Source organism: Asterias amurensis, chromosome 22, assembly GCF_032118995.1.
Source record: "Asterias amurensis chromosome 22, ASM3211899v1".
Classification (NCBI taxonomy): Eukaryota; Metazoa; Echinodermata; class Asteroidea; order Forcipulatida; family Asteriidae; genus Asterias; species Asterias amurensis.
The window spans coordinates 11,217,128-11,238,105 of record NC_092669.1 but is presented as its reverse complement, the minus strand read 5'-3'; the positions used below and the strand labels follow the sequence as shown (position 1 = coordinate 11,238,105).

Genomic DNA, 20,978 nt, shown 5'->3' with positions numbered 1-20,978 from the left:
CTTTGTCATTGTTTTATTGTTTCCAATACTATTTACAGTAGGTATATTACATCATTTTATTAATAAACAAAAATGCAAAGGAAATCATTAAACCATCCATTATGTACAAAATATGAAATAAAAATAACTAATACCTCTTTATAACAGGATCGTTGTTATAAGAGGACAGCAAAACAAAGAAACCTGAAGTAGAAAATGAGATTTTGGACTTCAGAATGTACTCTTAGTAAGCAGAACCTCTCTATAACGGTGCTTTTTATTAAGCCTGGGCGACTAGTAGTGTGACCAGTGTTGAAGCCGCGACTATTGATTGCTTTAGTTGAGTCGCGACTACCATATTCAGCTACTCGGTTAATCTTACCAACACAACTACTACAAAAATAGTCTTGACTTCCTGCTTTGTGAACCAATTGTGTCATTCATGACTATTCTTGACACCATAACATATACTCACAATCGGATATCAGTGACACAATCCTTCAATTCTTTCAGCACAAACTAATATATTGCGGCAAACAATATGCTGCCCAATGCTTCTTGGAAATAAAAATTTGTCATGACTAGTGTCGAAGTCGCAACTATTTGAGGCGCGACTTCGAGTAGTTAATTTCACTAGTCGCACAGGCTTACTTTTTATAATGAGAGCAGAATGGAGTAATCCATAATATTTTAAAGAAAAGTCAAAATCCGTGTTTAATAGTAAAGAGATAAATACGCTTCACGGATGGCAAACTTCCTCTTGTCCTTATATGTCATCATACGACTCTTTGTAGTTGTGCCTTTACAGTCTTCGGGCATGAGGACCGAGTCGTCTGGTTGGACCTTAAGAAGCTGGGGTCCTCCGAAGGTCCCATGGAAGGCGACTTTACGATCCCGCGGGACGTTGTGCTCATAGGTTCCAGCCCTGCAATCAGAGAAAGTGACAACAGGAATTATAATTATGCAGAGCAACATCTGGTTATGAAACTAACGCCTGTATCAGACAGGCGCTCCAGAGTCACGCCGAACCAATTTCTGAAAAAAAGTACAATGAAAAGTTTGATGTCTGAAACATTTAGGAGCGACTGGACGTGCTAGAAGTTGAAAGATCGACTGTTGCAGTCGGTTGGACTTTCTCTGGTTCTTGGTTTTAGATCTTGTCATGAGCCGAGCAATTGTACATCTTAGGTTAAGTTTGCCTGTCTGAAGCAAAAATTTACTTCGGTTGACCTTGAGTCGCTCCTAATCTATTTGCTTTGGCGCATTAACCACCATTGCCCCGAACCCTGAGGAAACCTGTAAACAAGGGTGCATGCTGTGCGAATCAGAAACAGTATTGGCTTTGGGGATAGCTAAAGTACATGTGTATGGATCTGGAAGAACGGAGAAGCCTTGGGTGCCAGGCCTAGAATTACAAACCCACAACACCCACAGCAATCGCCTTGATGCCCTGCACTTTTGCTGTGGTGCTCTTTGTAAAGTTCAAACTCAAGTTAACATTTTCCTCACAGAGGTGCCCCTTACTAGAATTTTGTTGTTTGTGCCCCTTCAAGAACCAAATTAAAGGCCTTGGGTGCCAGTTAGTTGGAACTTTACACTGAGAGTCTGTCAAAGCACCTACTAGGACCTGTAAAAGATTAGTATACCTACCCTGGTGTGAGTTCAGGATCAACTGTATTTCTGTAGAACCTGTTAGCACCAACATGGAATGGCTTGTTGGACGGAACAAACGTCTTGGCATCGGTGTGTTTTGTCTGGTAGGTGGAAGGGCATGGTGTGACAGTCTAAAATAGAAAACAAATACATAGTTTTAACTTTGTGATAACTAGGTACATTGGGGTTTATGTTTCTTGCCTGCCTTTCACCTCTTTTAACGGGTTTGAATCTCGTACCGGTGCTATGGCTTAGTAAGCAAAGAATCGTCGCTTACAGGGAATTACGTGCTTATGTCAAGCGTATATCACAGGTAAGCAGGCAATTTTTGCTTCTGCGTCTACATACTGGACGCTGAATTCTTCGCTTACACAGCTAGCGCAGAAATTTGTGTCTTGCACAGTAAGCAGAGAATTTAGATCGTAAGCCCAGAATTTGACGATAAGCTTAGCCAAGAAATTGGGCCCAGGCCACAGTTCTGGGGACTTTTGAGGGCCCCTTGACTTAATTACTATCAAAGATACAATTATAAAACACCAAGGCTGAAAATACCCATTTAACTACTGGCTAGAGTCTTGTAATTTAAAGGAACAAGTCGCCTTGGATCGGTCGAGTTCGTCTTTGAAAAGCGTTTGTAACCATTTGTTATAAAATACATAAGGTTAGAAAGATGTTGGTAAAGTAGAATACAATGATCCACACAAACATGCCTCGAAATTGCACGGTTTTCCTTTTACCTCGTCGACTAACACGGTCGGTCATTGGGGGTGGGAGTCAAATTTTTTGAAATTCCAAGCATAAGGCATTTTATAACAAACAGTTTCAAATGCCTTTTATAGACCAACTCGTCCGATCCAAGGTAACGTATTCCTTTAACACTGGGCCTGTAACCACACAACTGACAACCTCCTAACAACACTTACAGCAAATTCTTTCCGGAATCTCGGTCCTGTCCGAGCTCCCATCGTGTAACCCTTCTTGCTTGTTACTTGACGGTCTATGTTGTAAAGGAAGGTGGTTTTCTGTAATCAAAATAAAGGAAAGAAACACTGGGTTAATCGTAGTCTTGATCCAAGACGTCACTGTCTAATACGTAACCCGACGAAGGGCGGGCTTTTCTTCTTGATTTTATTTCGGTTGATGACTGGCTGTAGTACAGAGGCTGATAATCAAACCAAGAGTAGACTTCTGCAAAGCTAGCGGCCAATATGTTCGCTGCCCATGATGGTAGTGAGAACGGCGTGCTGCCCATAGTCGTGAAAATAGACCTACGCAAAGCTAGCCGGCTATACAGCTCATGGTAGTAAGGCTGGAAACTAATCTATGCAAATGCCTTGCAACCAAGACTAGGTTAATCTTGTTGTACAGGAACAAAACTAAGGATGATTCCTTCAATAGTCTGGTGAAATAAATCCAAACAACAGGCACACCAAATTCTGAATGAAGTACATGAAAAGTTTGACGGCTAAAACAGTAAGGAACAACTGGATGTGTTAGAAGTCAAAAGATTGACTCTGGAGCGCCTTGGTTTCTGATGGCGATCTTGTCATGAGCCGAACCTAAATGGTATGTTAAGTTCGCCTGTGTGAAACCAAAATTTATTTGAATCTACCTAGAGTCTCTTCCTAATCTAATTGGTGGAGGGCGATTCTGGCTCTTCTGTCTAAAACGGGTGTTAGGCAGTTTGCGTTTATACCTCATCATTATCGTAGCTGCATGGTGCTCTGTGGGGGGCGCTCTCCAGACCAATTCCTGCTCCCATGCGATTCTGTGGAATCTTGCCTGGGAATAGAGGGCGGTCTCTCGTCGTACCGAAGGAGACGTTACTCTTCTTCTCCTTTCCAAGGAGGGCTAAAAAAACAAATCAAAGACATAAATTAATAATGAAGTACAAATACATGCTCAAACAAGCGGATATAAATAAGTTGCGACGACTGTATTCCCTTCATCCTCCCGACGATTTGTAATGTAGGATTACGATCATTGCAAAACTAGCGGATAAACTGCTCTTCTTTCGAATTTGAAGCATGGATACATTTAGTTAGTAATTACTCGCTTACTTGTTAATTTTCTTCTAGAAACGACACCAGCCTTTGAATTGATTGAAGTTCACAATGTAGGTTTTAGACTTATTAAACTTAAAATAAAAGTTTAATTTAGGCCCCCAACATCCATGATAAAATGAATTAAGTTTATAAAATTAGTAAAAAGCATGAAAAGAGGAAGACTATTTTAGTAACGATGTCAATAAAAAATTTGAATCCGATTCTGAACTGACTCGAGTCTCTTGACTGAGTCTGACTGATTGAGAATTAGAGTGAGAAAGTCTTCAATATATCTCTAAAATTCTAATATTGATCGACTCACGACTGTCCAGCTATCTGGTTTTTATTGTGAATTATTTTAGGAATAGGAGGCCATATCTTTATCAACTTCAGGTTTTTCAACTCCTTTTTGATTTGAGTGGTCTCCTTTTTTTGAGCGGTTGAAAGACCTGACTGAACCTGACCTAATTTTACTCTTCTAAAAAATCTCAACTTACCGTCCAACGATGGCAGAGTTGTCGTCATTGTCGAACCTGTAATATCTCAATGTTGATTATGTTCCTGTCTTCTTGATCACTTAACAGTAAACTAAATCTGTTTGTGGTTTAATTAGCAGCAAGCACCTACCCCCTTCAAAAAACGAACTTACGATTGTATCTGTCTCACACGTAAAAACACTCACACGACGTTGTATGCATGCTCTGCATACAAAATCCACAGCGTAAACAATGCACTGACTGTGCGCGCCTCCTGCTGCTGGATGTCCACTGTTGACTGGTTGTCATAACAACAACATTTATTCCGGGCCCGTTATATCATCAAAAACTCACTGACATGGCTCTTTTTATGTGGTTTTATTGTTGGTGTTATAAATGTTAGTATCTTTAAGTTTAAAGTATACACGAAAGTATACACTAAACAAGGAAATTTGTATTCTTTTTAATTAAACAATACAACAAAAACAGTCAATTAACATGCCTCAACAACAGAGGGCTTTTCAAGCATCTAAGAGAGGGCGCTGTTGATTAATTTTTTTTAATTTTTTTTTTTTTTTGGGGGGGGAAGGGGGCGGGGCGAGGGGCCAGAACATCTGACGGCTCACATCGTGCTGCCGTTGATTGAGCCCACGTCCATAATCACATGTGGCCTCACATCATTACACGGCCTCCATGGCCTGGATATTCAAAGTTAAATCCGACGTACATGCGTTGGCTTGTAAAATACCGCAATATTTTCGAGGGGATCGGGATGGGGGGGGGGGGGGAGGTAGCTGGCGACGAAAAAGATAACAAAACTTGAAACAAACTTTAAGGCGGGGGTTTGTCATACAATTTAATAGCAAGACTAGCTCTCATCAAAGAACAAAATCTACACAGCGAATCAGGGTACGTGTTACCAGAAACCATAATACCTCACCAACGGATGTACCCACTCCAAACATCAAAGTACTGAGCGGGTAGACTGCCGCAGGGGTTTGGGTAAACAAAGTTGAAGTAAAAGGCAAAAATAATATTGAGTAGTCAACAACAACAGAGCAGACAACAGATTCTTCTGGTTTTGATTGCTTAAAATTTATTCGACTAAATAGACAACTAAAGCTGCATTGTGAAAGGGTGAGATAACTAAATAACTAAATATCTAAAGGAATAAAACTAACATAAGAACTAAAAGACATAAACAGCAGTTGGCGATTTATCGTCTCTCTGGAAAACTTTTGGGTCAGAATTTACCCGGTGGATTCAGGGGGCCGGACTCATGCATTTCTGGGTCACAGGGTGACTTACTTCTGGTAGTGGGGTGAAAGCTTATATGTGTCTGATAAAGAATGACTTGATCGCTACACGGCTAAAAGGCCGTTGACTGCCACACTAATAACAATATGGGTCCTACTGATGATCTGGCCAAAGTAGTAATGCCGAAGCCGTCATTACGTCATCGGAAGCCTATTGCTTGTCCCAATGCGCATGATCAAAGCCAAAAGGATTTTGGCTGAACTCCAAGGAAGACGGGAGTCATTGATTTCCCAAACTGGACCATTCCATTATAGAGGTGGGGGTGGGGGTCAGGGCCCAGGAATATCCCTTCGAAACCACGGCTTGGGCTTGGTCCATCTTAAGGCTCCTCTGGAAGTTTTTAACGGGGGGGGGGGGGGGGGAGCCCAAGGAAGTCAAGCCGTGATTTCGAAATCTCATTATTATTTTTATTTTCGCATCAGGACAAACTTAGGCCTATTCATTACAAGTTATCACAGTTGAAGGATGGAGAACAAGTCTTTAAACCGTGTCGAGACTATTAACTACGTATACTTTTAAACCATACTAAGCAGAGTTTTGTCGTATACTATTAGACTGCTTCTTGGAAAGATGTCTGGTCCCCGCCGCACTGTCTGGACGAGACGGTAAAGTCATTAGAGCACATTTTGGTTTGTAAGAGCAGGTTATAGACTGGTCCCCTAAAGACAGGTACTTGCTTTTCAGAACCAGTGATTTCATTGGATAATCATTTTAACATGGATAAACGAGAAGTGACGTAAGCTTTCTAAATCTGTGTTTTGATTGGTCCGAGGCGTTTGGCAGCTGCACTTGCGGTCGTCTGCATATGAATCTAGGTGAAAGGTGAAGATGAAGGGGAATTGACTTAGGCTATATAGAGGAGGCCACACTCTCTGCCGTATGATTCGCGAGCCTTGAAGTGTGACGTCAGATGTTCAAGCTAAGAGCAGGTATCCTGGCAATCTTCCAAACTCTCAAAGTTGTTTGAGTTGCCACCGCAACCGCCGTATATGAACTCGGTGCACACGCCCTCTGAGAAAGACCATCGTTTCTTAGACATGCGGCATGGTCCTGCATCTTTGGCGGGTTGGTCGCACGTGTCTGTTAAAGATGGGAAGAAAAGTACAATTAATGTGAGACTTTCAAACACTAGGTGGCAGCAGACTTACAAGATACTCACGCAGACATAAAGAGCGCAGTGCCTTTAATCTAAAGTGATTTATGTCTGTTGGTATTTCCCATAATTCATTGTGCGCTGTGCGTCAGACCACTAACGACTTTTCCCGCCCACAAGTCTACCCTTTTTACGGAAAGCAGTATACACAAGTTGTGTTTGCATTTTTCCAACGCACACATGGAATCCCGCCTTTGCCATGTAATATTATTATTATGCAGGTCATACTCGACGGAAGCAACGAAGGTCATTGTGCCCTGGTCATTGCCGTGCCCTTAAATTTTTCCAAAAGGGTGCCCTTTATACCAAAGAGAACATGCCTTGGTGCCCTTGCCCTTTCAAAAACGAAGCATAATAAACAGGCCTGAACATGCGTCGATAACATCACGTGATTGGAATACGGACCAATAAAACTTCACAATCTGCTTACCGTAGCAGGTACCCTGGCAGTCTTTCAATGAATGAAAGTTGTTTGCGTTGCCTTGACAGCCACCGTATATGAACGTGCTGCATTCGCCATCAGCAAAATACCATCGTTCCTCGGCCATGCGGCACGGACCTTCATCTTTGGGTTGAGCACAGACGCCTGCCAAAGATGGGAGGAAAGTTACAATAATATTAATAGGAGACTTTGAAACGCTAGGTGGCAGCTAGCCCTGGCGGCCTTACACTTTCGTATTGTTCTACAGTGGGTGCGTTCGTTTAGCTTCCCTGGGTCGACCCCGGTGTGTGGCGTGCTTTTTTTCCCAGGACAAACGTGTGCAGATAATTACCCACGTTCGTCCTGGGAAAAAAAACCGCCACACACCGGGTCGACCCAGGGAAGCTACTAAGTGTACAGAGTAGGAGTCCTATATAGGACTAGGTGGCAGCAAACTTACAACGTGGCAGCCATTCTATTTAAAAAAAAGATCAATGGTGGCAGTAGACTTCTTAAAAGGTGTTTCCATTGTTTACGTAGTTTGATAAAATAATGCACATAATTATTATTGCCAGGACAACGCCGGTCTGGCATGCAGGAGATTCTGGTGCCCCCCGAACTCCCCCCCCCCCCCCCCGAAAATTCGGTCCCCCACACGGCAAACAATGGGTGCGTTAGTTAAAGGAACACGTTGCCTTGGATCGGACGAGTTGGTCAAAACAAAAGCGTTTGTAACCGTTTTTTATATAATGCATATGGTAAGATCTTTTAAAAGTAGAATACAATGATCCACACAAGTTTGCCTCGAAATTGCTTGGTTTTCGTTCTACTGTGCGAACTAACACCGTCGGCAATTTATGGGAGTCAAAATTTTGACCCCCATAAATGGCCGGCGTGTTAGTCGACGAGGTAAAAGGAAAACCACGCAATTTTAAAGCATGTTTGTGTGGATCATTGTATTCTACTTTTACAACATCTTTCTACCCATATGCATTTTATAAAAAACGGTTACAAACGCTTTTCAAAGACCAACTCGACCGATCCAAGGCAACGTGTTCCTTTAAGCTTCCCAAGGTCGACTCCGGAGAGTGGCGGGTTTTTTCTCCAGGACGAACGTGTGCAGATAATAACCCACGTTCGTCCTAGAAAAAAAAAACCGTCACACACCGGGTTGACCCAGGGAAGCAAAACGAACGCACCCTGTGTGCTAACTACTTCTGATGGCGCCCTCTTTCGAATCATTTTTCTCCCGCCCATGTTAGTTTCCCATTTTGGGAACTGAATCTCCGGCGGACACAATTCACATTTTTGTAGAACATTTTTTTCTGAACTGTAAACGAATTAAACATAAGGACCTTTTGAACATTACGTATGTGTTATTAAAGGTAGTGGCAGTATTGGTAATAGCCTTCACAGTTAGTGTATCTCAACATACGCATAAAATAACAAACCTGTGAAAATTTGAGCTCAATCGGTCATCGAACTTGCGAGATAATAATGAAAGAAAAAACACCCTCGTTACACGAAGTTGTGTGCGTTTAGATGGTTGATTTCGAGACCTCAAGTTCTAAATCTGAGGTCTCGAAATCAAATTGGTGGAAAATTACTTCTTTCTCGAAAACTATGGCACTTCAGAGGGAGCCGTTTCTCACAATGTTTTATACCATCAACCTCTCCCCATTACTCATCACCAAGAAAGGTTTTACGCTAATAATTATTTTGAGTAATAGTGTCCCATAGATCTGAGCAGACGATTTTGTTTCATGTAGCTGCATTTTGGCGCTTCATCTGTGTATAATTATATTATTATATTGTGGATATAGTTAAATAACCTTACATGTATTCTGGCAATCCTGTTCAGTTGCAAAGTTGTTTGCGTTTCCCTGGCAACCACCATAGGTGAACATGATGCATCTACCGCCAGCGAAGCCCCAACGTTTAAAACCAGCTCTGCACGGCCCTTGTTTTAACTCCAGATCGCAAGTTCCTAAAACCCATAACGAGAAAGGTTAGGTATAAACGGTCTGTGACGTACACTTTAAAAACTCCAGGGTCAAAACTGATCCGGAATAGTTGGGCCTGGCCCATTTTGGGGCAAGTTTACCCGGGAATCTGTTTCAAAATGACCCATAAATGGTTCAAACTGACATGAACAAATCTGAGGCAAAATCACTTTCCTAGTATTATCTGGGTCACATGACCCGGAAATAATTATGTCATGCTCAACGGGACTCGAACCAGGTCAATTCGTTTGGGACCTCAGCCGTTGGGCCGCACATAGTTTTTTATGTTTTTCGACTGGCACTCGACTGGAAAGTACTAATGATAAAAGTTGTGCATTCAGTCTACATTTAGCTTTTGATTTAGTTGCGTATTTAAATGAACACGTTGCCTTTAATCGATCGAGTTGGTCTTTGAAAAGCGTTTGTAACCGTTTGTTTTAAAATGCATTTTTTTTTTTATGGTTAGAAAGATGTCTTAAAAGTAGAATACAATGATCCATACAAATTTGCCTCGAAATTGCGTGGTTTTCCTTTTACTTTGCGAACTAACGAACTAACACGGTCGGCCATTAAATGGGAGTCAAAAATGTGACGCCCATAAATGGCCGACCGTGTTAGTCGACGAAGTAAAAGGAAAACCACGCCATTTTGAGTGATACTTGTGTGGATCATTATATTCTACTTTTAAAATATCTTTCTAATCATATGCATTTTATAACAAACGGTTACAAACGCTTTTCAAAGACCAACTCGTCCGATCCAAGGCAACGTGTTCCTTTAACCAGTTTGACTATTTTTTTTGGTATGAACTTACCAGTTTCCGTTGCATCGGAGACTAGAGCCACGGCCAAGAACATAGCAAGGGTTGCACATAAGGTATTCATGTTGTTTGCTATCCTTTCCTGCAGTTAATGGTAAAACAAAATTAAATTAATGTCAAACATGCAGATTTTCAAGAAGTCTTTGTCAAACATCCGCACCCTTCGGATGGGACATAAAGCCGTTGGTCCCGTGTGTTGTATAAAGCACGTATAGGCAAAGGCAAATATCGAAAAGAAAAGGGGTTCGCCCGGTGTTCCTGTTGTGGCAACATATTGCGCCACAGCACCTTGTAAACCACTAATACTGATGCCATAAAGGAATAGTTATCATACTTCATGGCATAGCTCCACATACCTTCAAGGAAATAATACCGAGTGCTTTGATACACCCATAACGGGGTGTGATAAAGCGCTATTTAAAAACCTCGTATTGCCTTCAATGGGTGCGTTCGATTAGCTTCCCTGGGTTGACCCCGGTCCTGCCCCCGATTCGTTCGGGTAGCGTTGACGTCACTCCAGGGGCTCACCCGGGTCAGTACCCAAGTGCCCTGCTTGTGGAACGGATCAATTGGGGCTGGCCCGAGGTGCATGACGTCACCACGAGAGGGTGAGTGATCGTTCGATTAGCTCTTGTCAGGGGCTCACCCGAGTGAGCACCGCGGGGTCGACCCAGGGAAGTTAACGAACGCACCCATAGATATGAAGACACCGGACTAATGTCAACAGGGTGTTTGTAATCAAATGTTGTTTACTTTGTCAACACAATACTGTCTCAGCAGCCCCCTCTGTTGTGAAAGGCTTTGATAAACCTGTGTTTAACAGAATCAATTGTGGTTCATTATGCCTTGCTCAAGAGCAGAAAGTGTCGTGATCAGGATTCAAACACACACTCTGATGTTTTAACCAAAATAATTGGTCCAATTTCATACAGCTGTAAATTCTGCATAGACAGTGTAACCAACAGACTTTGAAGTACCCAGTCATTTGATTCGGTAGTTATTTTAATTCATCGAATTCCTGTCCTTAACTACCCATACTTTCAGAGTAACTTCAATCTATAAAGAATACTTGCAGTTCGCTGAGGCGTTAAGGGTGTGGCGCAGATCGCTATCCTGCATTGGCAGCGCTTGACTCAAATCATTCCTGCACAAGAAGCGACAGCGGCAAGACGCGTTTTGAGTCCTTCGTTCTTTCTGTTATTTTGGTTAGCAATTTTGAGTTGACTTATGTTCATGTACCGTTAATGAATCTTATGACACCTATGCCACAGCCCGACGAAACCACCTAGCATCATTTCATTGGCGTTCCAGTAAGTTGCAATAATTATTACTTTTAAATAATGGCAATTGCTTATTACTTGATTTAATTGTTTTAATAAATATACAACTTGTTGAGCGTGCAGACTTGCATGGCTTTATATTGTACAACTTGTTGAGCGTGCAGACTTGCATGGCTTTATATTGAACAACTTGTTGAGCGTGGCAGACTTTCATTGCTTATCATTGATAATAAAATTGTATCTTTTTGAGCATGCGGACTTTCATTTGTTCCACTAAGGGCCTATACAAAAATCAGACCATTTCTGAAGAGGGCCATTACGTATTAATTGGCGGTAAATTTAGTAATGTTTTAAAATGAACTATGTGCCATGTTGACTCTATTTCCAGGGTCCGTGAGATTATTCTGGTAAATCATTTGAATGAATGTCAAGAACGACCATGTATTGTCGTGTTGTCTGACATGCCACTTGGTTCCAGACAGTTTATTGGCTAAGCAAGTGGGTACCAGTCGTAGCAACGGTAGTTGTATGGTGCTCTGGCTGATAACCAAGTGCTAAGCAAAAGTGTTTTGTGCTTAGCAAGTGTATGTGCTTACAAGCTTTATGAAATCAGGTCTAGAACTCGAGTCCCGTGCACTAGACCGTACTCGTGACAGCCACACCGCACAGTGTGCACCACACCGTAAAAACAAATTTTACTGTACCTTTTTCTCGATGTCGGAGCAAACTTCTCGATACAATTGACAGCTTCGTTGGATGAAATTGTTTCAAGCCAGAGTTTAGATGACTATTATATACTTTTCGTTGACGGGTTGCATTTCAAAGTAAGCACCACTTTGCCGACTCAATTAACAGAACAGGTGGTCCTGTCACGCGCTCGTATGCAAATGATTTGACGCAGAAATTGCCCCTTCAACCAATCAAAAGCGTGTGAATGATATAAATGACAGTGACACTGTTAAAAGCATGGGCCTGCCACCCGATCTTATGCAAGTAGTTTGACGCAGTAATGACTCATTCGACCAATCAGAAGCGTGTTTGTTATCAGTGACATGTGTTAATAGTGTCGGGCCTGTCACATGATCTTATGTAAATTATATGACGCAGTCATGTTGCTTTCCACCAAATAGAAGTGTGTTTTCTATAGTGATAGTGGCATGTGTTAAGTGTGGGACTTTCACACGATCTTATGCAAATAATATGACGCAGTAATGTGGCTTTCCACCAATAAGAAGCTTGTATGTAAATGATATCAGTGATAGTTACATGTGTAAAGTGTGGGCCTGCCACCCAATCTTATGCAAATGGTCAATATTGAGTCAACATTTTCACAGATTTTGTTACTTCATGCAAAATGTTCACAGATTTATTTTGTATTATACATAATGTTGGGATAGGCCCTACATCAAATAAGAATACTACTAGTGTTTATACATGTAAACGAAAGGCACAAGAAATGACGTGTTTTCTGGGCCAATAAGGTTTCAACTTACCTAACTTGGTGTAAAAAAAAAAAAACAAGCATTGATACCAATATAAACATAAATCATGTTGGTTAAACTGATGTGACAAAATCGACCCGTATATAAAAGGTTTCACTCGGGAATTATTATTGATTCATTGTGTTAGTTTCTGCATCACAGATGGTTTTTATGGATATCACATAAAGTAGTTACAGGTGAGATTAAAATAATGATCTTCTTTACGAAATGTTGTTTTTTAACTCTGTTTTCTAAACAGAACATCGTACAAACTCGGGTGAACGGAAAGAGGAAATTGTCAGCCCTTTTTAATAGTTGTGCATGTTTCGTTAAAGCCGTTATACACTTTCGGGACAGAAAAAAGTTCACAGATTTACAAATAATTTACAGGGTTTACACAAGGTGATGGTGAAAGACTTCTCTTGAAATATTATTCCATGAAATGCTTTACTTTTTGAGAAAACATTAAAACAATTATCAATTCTCGTTATCGAGAATTACGGATTTATTTTAAACACATGTCATGACACGGCGATACGTGCGGAAATTGGGTGGGTTTTCCCGTTATTTTCTCCCGACTCTGATGACCGATTGAGCCTAAATTTTCACAGGTTTGTTATTTTATATATTAGTTGTGATACACGAAGTGTGGGCCTTTGGACAATACTGTTTACCGAAAGTGTCCAATGGCTTTAACTTTTTGGACAAAACCAGGGGTCAATTATAAAATTGTTCGGTCAAAGTTGTCAACTGCACCACGACTATTTTTTGCAAATAACAGCCCGATGCCTGAGTTTTATTCCCATTTATTAAAGGCAGTGGACACTATTGGTAATTACTCAAAATAATTATTATCATAAAACCTTTCTTGGCTACGAGTAATGGGGAGAGGTTGATAGTATAAAACATTGTGAGAAACGGCTCCCTCTGAAGTGACGTAGTTTTCGAGAAAGAAGTTATTTTCGACGAATTTGATTTCGAGACCTCAAGTTTAGAATTTGAGGTCTCGAAATCAAACATCTAAAGCACAAAACTTCGTGTGACAAGGGTGTTTTTTCTTTCATAGTTATCTCGCAACTCCGACGACCAATCGAGCCCAAATTTTCACAGGTTGTTATTTTATGCATATGTTGAGATACACCTAGTGAGAAGACTGGTCTTTGACAATTACCAATAGTGTCCAGAGTCTTTAAAACAAACAATTTATTGTGCTATGTTTGCTGTATATACATAATACCTTTCATTGAACTTTCATTATTAATCAATTAATACTAAAATTGGTATAAACTTAAAAACCGTTAATGTATAGACTTAAGTGAGGGTCAATTTCAAAAAAAGTTAGGACTAGTCCTAACTTATTAGATTATTATAAACTTAAAGCTAGTCCTAAGTTAGGACGAGTAACTCGTCCTAAGTCGAAATTAGACTATATTATTATAACAGTCTAAAAGACAGTGGACACTATTGGTAATAACTCAAAATAATTATTAACATAAAACCTTTCTTGATTACGAGTAATGGGGAGAGGTTGATAGTATAAAACAGCTCCCTTTGAAGTGACGTAGTTTTCGAGAAAGAAGTAATTTTCCACGAGTTTGATTTCGAGACCTCAGATTTAGAATTAAGGTCCCGAAATCAAGCATCTGAAAGCACACAACTTCGTGTGACAGAGGGTGTTTTTTCTTTTCTTTCATAGTTATCTCGCAACTTTGACGACCAATCGAGCTCAAATTTTCACAGGTTTGTTATTTCATGCATGATACAGCGGGAAAACTGGTCTTTGGCAATTACCAATAGTGTCCACTGCCTTTTTGAAGGCAGTGGAGAGTAAACTCTTTGCGGAATTCACCCTTTGACTCGGTGTATGCCTAGGCTTATTCATGGTGCCATCCACTTCATCACCCTTTGTACCTAATGCAGGTATGTTTTAAGACTTTATGATTGTGATATTTGGAAACAAACAAACAAACAAACAAACAAACTCAAATTATTGAATAGCGACAAGGTAAAAGCATAATGATGATTAGAGACAGTAATTGTTTTAATTTATTGTTCATACCTGGTCAAACATAACTATTGACAAAAATAATGGTCTATGTAGTTTGCAAACCATAGTGTCTGTTGGCATGCGTGAATGTAATTAGCATAATTTCATGCGAAGTGCTAATTAATACAATTATTTAAAGAAAATCATGACAGAAGTGACTTCAGTACTCTGACCGCGTGAGGGCGTTTTCAACACAACAACGGTTGCGTTCGATTAGCTTCCCTGGGTCTACCCCGCGGTGCTCACTCGGGTGAGCCCCTGACAAGAATTAAACGAATGATCACTCACCGCTATAGCAGTGACGTCATGCACATGGGGCCAGCCCCCAAATGACCCACTCCACATGCAGGGCACGTGGGGCTGACCTGGGTAAGCCATGGAATGACGTCAAAGCAAGTCGAACACATCGGGGGCAGACCGGGGTCGACCCAGGGAAGCTTATCGAACGCACCCAATATTGCAGTTTAGTCTCGTTTTGACTGCTTATAATGTTGTTTTAGGGGTATCGATGACCAGAAAAAGAAAAAAAGTATACAACAATAACAACAATTGTAACAAAACAGTTCGATTTACTAGTGTTGGACATCACGTAAAATTTGTTTTACACACGCCCTCTCGTGGTCAAAATTTACTGCTAATAATTCATTGGCAAACATGATTTTTTGCTTATAATGAGGAATAACATTTCTTCTTTGAAAGACCCAAAGGCATCTTAAAACGACAGGAACGAAAAGAAACTATGAATACCTCGTTGCAAAGGTCGGAGCTAAAGAAATTGGCAAAGTCTTTGTGTCAGTTGCCAATCAATCAAGTAATAGCAATACTATGTGAATTAAATCAAATCAAATCATAAGAAAACTGATCATTTTAAAGTTTGGTTGTTTTATCTGCCATTCATAAGTCATTGCAGGAAAGTTACATTGGCCCCACACCGAGGAATTCTACAGAAAAGGGAAATAATTAAACAACATTTAATAGCAGTACCCCACAAACCTTAGTGGACTTAAGGAATTACTCTTGTCTGGTCTTTTGCACAATGCAACACTAGACCCAAATAAAGTTTGTCGTTGTTCAACTTAAACCACAGCCAGAGAAGTTCTAGAAAAGGGACAATAAAACAACAATTTAATAGTAGGACCCCACAAGCCTCGCACACAAGGTTGTGTGCTTTTATTTTAACGACAATTGCAAGTCAAAAGTTAAGAGAGCATAATAAAAGGAATAAAGGAATCTTGATGGTATGACTCTAACCACTTTGACTGGCTTGTTGGTTAAATCCCGTCGTAAAAAGGTGCCCTGTAGCGATTTACAACGAATAACTATCCACTATCGATCACTGACGTCTTGGGCCAAGACTAGGTGGTGTTCAGATCATGGCTGTGCCGCCTAGTGGACACACTCGGCTTCGCAATCGGCCTGGGTGTCGAATCGGTTCTCCGTACCGTCGCAGCCACCGTAGATAAACTCCACGCATGTACCACGCGCGAATCCCCAGCTAGGAACCCGCGCTCTGCAAGGTCCTGTTTCGATTTTTTGGCTGCAAACATCTGCAAAGAAAAATGTACCCATATTATTTTTAAAGGCACTGCATGGACACTTTAGACGATGTGACCTATGTTTACATTCAAACCGCCCTCTGTTGACAAAACACTCTATACGTCATGTTTCGCCGGGCACTGAGTTGCGCAGTCACAGTAAGATTGCGTACTAGCTGGTACTGTCTAGCTGGCTGCCAAAACACAAAGGTTTTGCCCGGCGGTATGCGCGCGAAACATGTTATGGTTTTCGTGTGACGTCAGAGGTCACATCGTCTATAATTATTGGTTATTGCTCATTAATGTTTTGTTACCATAAAAACTAACTTTCTAGCTAGCAGTGGAGAGCTGTTGATAATAATATGAAAACATTGTGAGCTATGAAAACATTGTGAGAAACGGCTCCCTCTGATATGAGGTGCATGCTGGTAGAGACCACCAACATGCACCTCATTCCACAGTTAATTTTGCGAAAAAGGTCTTTGCATACGATGTAATTTCAGTATAGGGCGCCCTCTTTCAATACTTACTTGAAGCTTCAGATTCCATGATGGTTTCAGCAAACAGACCAACAAGCAAGAGTAGAGTAGCGGTGGCACAAAAGACTTTCATGATGGAGGTGATCTGGAAGTGAATTTATTGAGAAATATTACTTTGTGTGCGTTCGACAAGCTTCCCCGTGTCGACCACGCGGTGCTCATTCGGGTGAGAGCCCCTGAGACAAGAGTTATTAAAGGCAGTGGACACTTTTGGTAAGTTTAAAAAAAACTAGCCTTCACAGTTGGTGTATCTCAACACTATGTATAAAATAACAAACCTGTGAAAATTTGAGCTCAATCGGTCTTCAAACTTGCGAGATAATAATGAAAGAAAAAAACATCATTGTCACATGAAGGTGTGTGCGTTTAGATGGTTGATTTCGAGACCTCAAGTTCTAAACCTGAGGTCTTGAAATCAAATTAGTGGAAAATTACTTCTTTCTCGAAAACTATGGCACTTCAGAAGGAGCCGTTTCTCACAACGTTTTATACCATCAACCTCTCCCCATTACTCGTCACCAAGATAGTTTTTATGCTAATAAATATTTTGAGTAATTATTACCAATAGTGTCCCTGCCTTTAAACGATCAGTCACGTCACCCTCTCGTGGTGACGTCATGCACCTCGGGCCAGCCACTGACCCGGGTGAGCCACTGTAATGACGTCAAAGCTTTACGAATATTAATGTTAGCATAACAACTTACTTGGTAACAATGAATGGAGAGTTGGTGACAGGATAAAACATTGTGAGAAACGACTCCCTCTGAAGTAACGCGGTAGTGTTTTCCCTTTCATTATTCTCTTGCAACTTATGACCAATATTGATCAAACAATTTGCACAGGTTTGTTATTGTATGCAAAATGTTTGGATACTCGGGCTTTGACAATCAAACGTGTCCAGCTCTGACATCGAGAAAAATAAAGATTAAATGCCTATAAAGATTAAATGCAAGGGTTCAGGCATTGAACTTGGCTTTTACGCACGTTCCTCAAAGACTCATATCGTCTTGCTTAGAATTAAAGTTTTTGTCGTTAGTTATGATTTTGAACGATGATAAAATTTGGGTGATTTTTGGTAAAATCATTACACAAAAACGAAAAATTAGTGGGTATTAGGCCTATACAAATTTATAAATAATCAAACAATGATAATGATTATGATTTTTTTTTACATTGCCATAATTGGTGAAAGAATTCCTACATAGAACAAAACTCAGCTAACGATGACACTTAAAACATAAACTGAGCAAAGGAAATTTCAAGTTAGTTTTGAAGCTGGAGAAAGTGTTCACTAACTACTAGTCTGAGGTTTAGTGGATGAACTAATAGAGATGTTACTTACATTTTTCTCGATGTCAGAGCTGAGACAACTTATCAATTCACGACTGGTAACTTCGGCAGATGAAATAATTTCAAACCATGAAGTCTTGCTATTTATACCTTTTGTTTGTGTACTGTTCAACACTTCCTTCTTGTGATTGGCTGTTCAATAGAAGAACAGATGGTCCTCCCACGCGCTCGTATGCAAATGAGGTGATAACAAAATGACTTTCCACCAATAGAAACGGATACAAAATGACAGCTTGCTATATTGACACACAACATTGTGGAGTCCTGCTACGCGCTCATATGCAAATGATAATGACGCAATGATGGCTTTCCACCAATTAAAAACGGGTAATAATGTTATCGGTGACATTAATGACACACATTGTTTGTGAGTTCAATTGTTTTAAAGGGCAATGATGGCACGGTGCTGTCGTCATTAAAACGTCGACGCGCTATAAATATTTTTGGTAGTTTATTATACATTTTTAAAACAAAGGTTTGAAATTACAGCTTTTGTCGTTAAATCTCACCCTAGTGTGGCTGAGGTCTCCCCTATTAAAAGATAGACTTGGACTCGAGCCGTAAATCACGACGACAGCAGTTGAGTATAACATGCCAGAAATATAAATTATATTAAATAATACTTTATACTTTAAAGGCAGTGGACACTATTGGTAATTACTCTAAATAATTATTGCCATAAAACCTTTCTTGGTGACGAGTAATGGAGAGAGGTTGATGGTATACAACATTGTGAGAAACGGCTCCCTCTGAAGTGCCATAGTTTTCGAGAAAGAAGTAATTTTCCACGAATTTGATTTCGAGACCTCAAGTTTAGAACTTGAGGTCTCGAAATCAACCATCTAAACGAACACAACTTCGTGTGACGGGGTTATTTTTCTTTCATTATTATCTCGCAACTTCGATGACCGATTGAGCTCAAATTTTCACAGGTTTGTTATTTTATGCAAGGCTAGTCTTTGATAATTACCAATAGTGTCCACTGCCTTTAAACTATCAGGTACTGTTAACGACAGACAACATGCTGTGTCGTTTAAATCATATTATGTTCGGCCCATCTGCTGATTGGAGACAACCAAGCAATGAAAACGGGTAAAAAGGAAAGAAAACAAAATGGGGGAAAAATATTGATATCCCTTAATACTTTTTCCAGAAGACGATCAGAGCATACTGATTGAAACGTCGAGTTGAAACCAACGGTTCTTTTCAGAACCACCCCAACTCATTAGAGAAAGTCATTACATGGTGTTACCGCAAACCTTTCTATATCGTATTGGTATTTCCACCATGCAAAGTTTCAAATCCTACTTTCCTTTATACTGTTTGTGTCCCAGCCCCTTCTTTGGAGAAATTTGTATTCTGAAATTTTGCTATGGTCAAACTATTTGTTATCCTACCAATCACGATCTTTAAAGACACTGGACACCTTTGGTGATTGTCAAAGACAAGTCTTCTCACTTTGTGTATCTCAACATAAGATGCACAAAAATAACAAACCTGTGAAAATTTGAGCTCAAATTGGTCGTCGAAGTTGCGAGATGAAAATGGAAGAAAACACCCTTGTTACACGAAGTTGTATGCTTTAAGATGCTTGAATACGAGACCTCAAAATCTCATTCAGTGGTCCCGAAATCAAATTCATGGAAAATAACTTCTTTCTCGAAAACTACGTTACTTCAGATTGAGCCGTTTCTGACACAACGTTATATTATTATCAACAGCTCTCCATTACTCGTTACCAAGTCAGTTCTTATGCTAACAACTATTTTGAGTCTTTACCACTAGTGTGCAGTGCCTGGATCGGGTTTTGTGTATGTCTGAACAACACATTTCTAACGACCAGTCAACAATAACTCATAGTCTGCCATTGAAACATGAACCACATTTGACGGAAAGTTTTATGGTCTTTGCAAAAAACACGGTTGTTTGTTTCAAACAAGTCCTAAATCAATTTCATTACCACAGAGAAAAAATTCACAATGGTAACACTATGTGAAAATCTCTCTTAGTAAGTGATGGTTCTGAAAATATCTGGTGGTTCTGGCAAAAGGAAAGATTATTTGGTACATAGTTTCAAATCCTACCGCAATTATTGTTTGTGGTGAGTAGCTCCAGGCCTTGGAAATGTTTCCAGTTTGCGCAGAGCGTTTGTCTGTAGAACACCCTCCCCCCCCCCCCAACTCGGTTCTGAGTGCCATCTCAGTCATTTTGCACTGGCCGGCACTCTGGGGTAAAGGTATATAATTTGGACAATTCAAATGTACCGAAACATTACTCTTAAAATAATGAAATAATCATTTCCATTGATGATTTGTTTTAAAATGATGGGGTGGATTAGGGGCCACGGTGCTTATAGACTTGCGGACAAGTCGTTAAATGTCTGTCGCGGTGATAGCGTTCCGACTTTCCCCGCGATTCCCGCGGTATTTTACTACTGCTGTCACGACTACGGAATAATGGGGAGTAGAAGTCGGCAACCAGCAGTCCGCGCGAGAGCAGTGATCTTGCCATAGCACCGCCGCAACTCGACTACCACGAGTCTACGGTGGTTATTACGCTTGCAATATTAAAGGAACACGTTGCCTTGGATCGGTCGAGTTGGTCTTTGAAAAGCGTTTGTAACCGTTTTTTATAAAATGCATATGGGTAGAAAGATGTTGTAAAAGTAGAATACAATGATCCACACAAACATGCCTCGAAATTGCGTGGTTTTCCTTTTACCTCATCGACTAACACGTCGGCCATTTATGGGGGTCAAAATTTTGACTCCCATAAATGGCCGACCATGTTAGTTCGCACAGTAGAAGGAAAATCACGCAATTTCGAGGCAAACTTGTGTGGATCATTGTATTCTACTTTTAAAACATCTTTTCAACCAT

The 20,978-nt window shown here is 40.5% G+C and overlaps 3 protein-coding genes across 3 annotated transcripts; all 3 read right to left on the bottom strand.

The window, feature by feature from the left end:
* Window positions 1-6: 6 nt before the first annotated feature.
* On the bottom strand, window positions 7-4,399 carry LOC139953711 (ciliary microtubule-associated protein 3-like). Its single transcript, XM_071953234.1, has 5 exons — window positions 4,175-4,399; window positions 3,329-3,483; window positions 2,556-2,654; window positions 1,630-1,763; window positions 7-904 (listed from the first exon to the last, which is right to left on the bottom strand). The coding sequence occupies exons 1-5, from the start codon at window positions 4,200-4,202 to the stop codon at window positions 694-696; spliced, it is 627 nt and encodes a 208-aa protein (XP_071809335.1). The 5' UTR covers window positions 4,203-4,399; the 3' UTR covers window positions 7-693.
* An 824-nt stretch (window positions 4,400-5,223) lies between these two features.
* Window positions 5,224-11,922, bottom strand: LOC139953680 (boophilin-G2-like). Its single transcript, XM_071953188.1, has 5 exons — window positions 11,852-11,922; window positions 9,862-9,949; window positions 8,882-9,031; window positions 7,054-7,209; window positions 5,224-6,550 (listed from the first exon to the last, which is right to left on the bottom strand). Exons 2-5 carry the CDS (start codon window positions 9,929-9,931, stop codon window positions 6,390-6,392), a joined length of 537 nt encoding a protein of 178 aa, XP_071809289.1. The 5' UTR covers window positions 9,932-9,949; window positions 11,852-11,922; the 3' UTR covers window positions 5,224-6,389.
* A 2,713-nt stretch (window positions 11,923-14,635) lies between these two features.
* On the bottom strand, window positions 14,636-18,159 carry LOC139953679 (kunitz-type serine protease inhibitor cvp2-like). Its single transcript, XM_071953187.1, has 3 exons — window positions 18,092-18,159; window positions 16,741-16,834; window positions 14,636-16,222 (listed from the first exon to the last, which is right to left on the bottom strand). Exons 2-3 carry the CDS (start codon window positions 16,820-16,822, stop codon window positions 16,062-16,064), a joined length of 243 nt encoding a protein of 80 aa, XP_071809288.1. The 5' UTR covers window positions 16,823-16,834; window positions 18,092-18,159; the 3' UTR covers window positions 14,636-16,061.
* Between the last annotated feature and the right edge of the window lie 2,819 nt (window positions 18,160-20,978).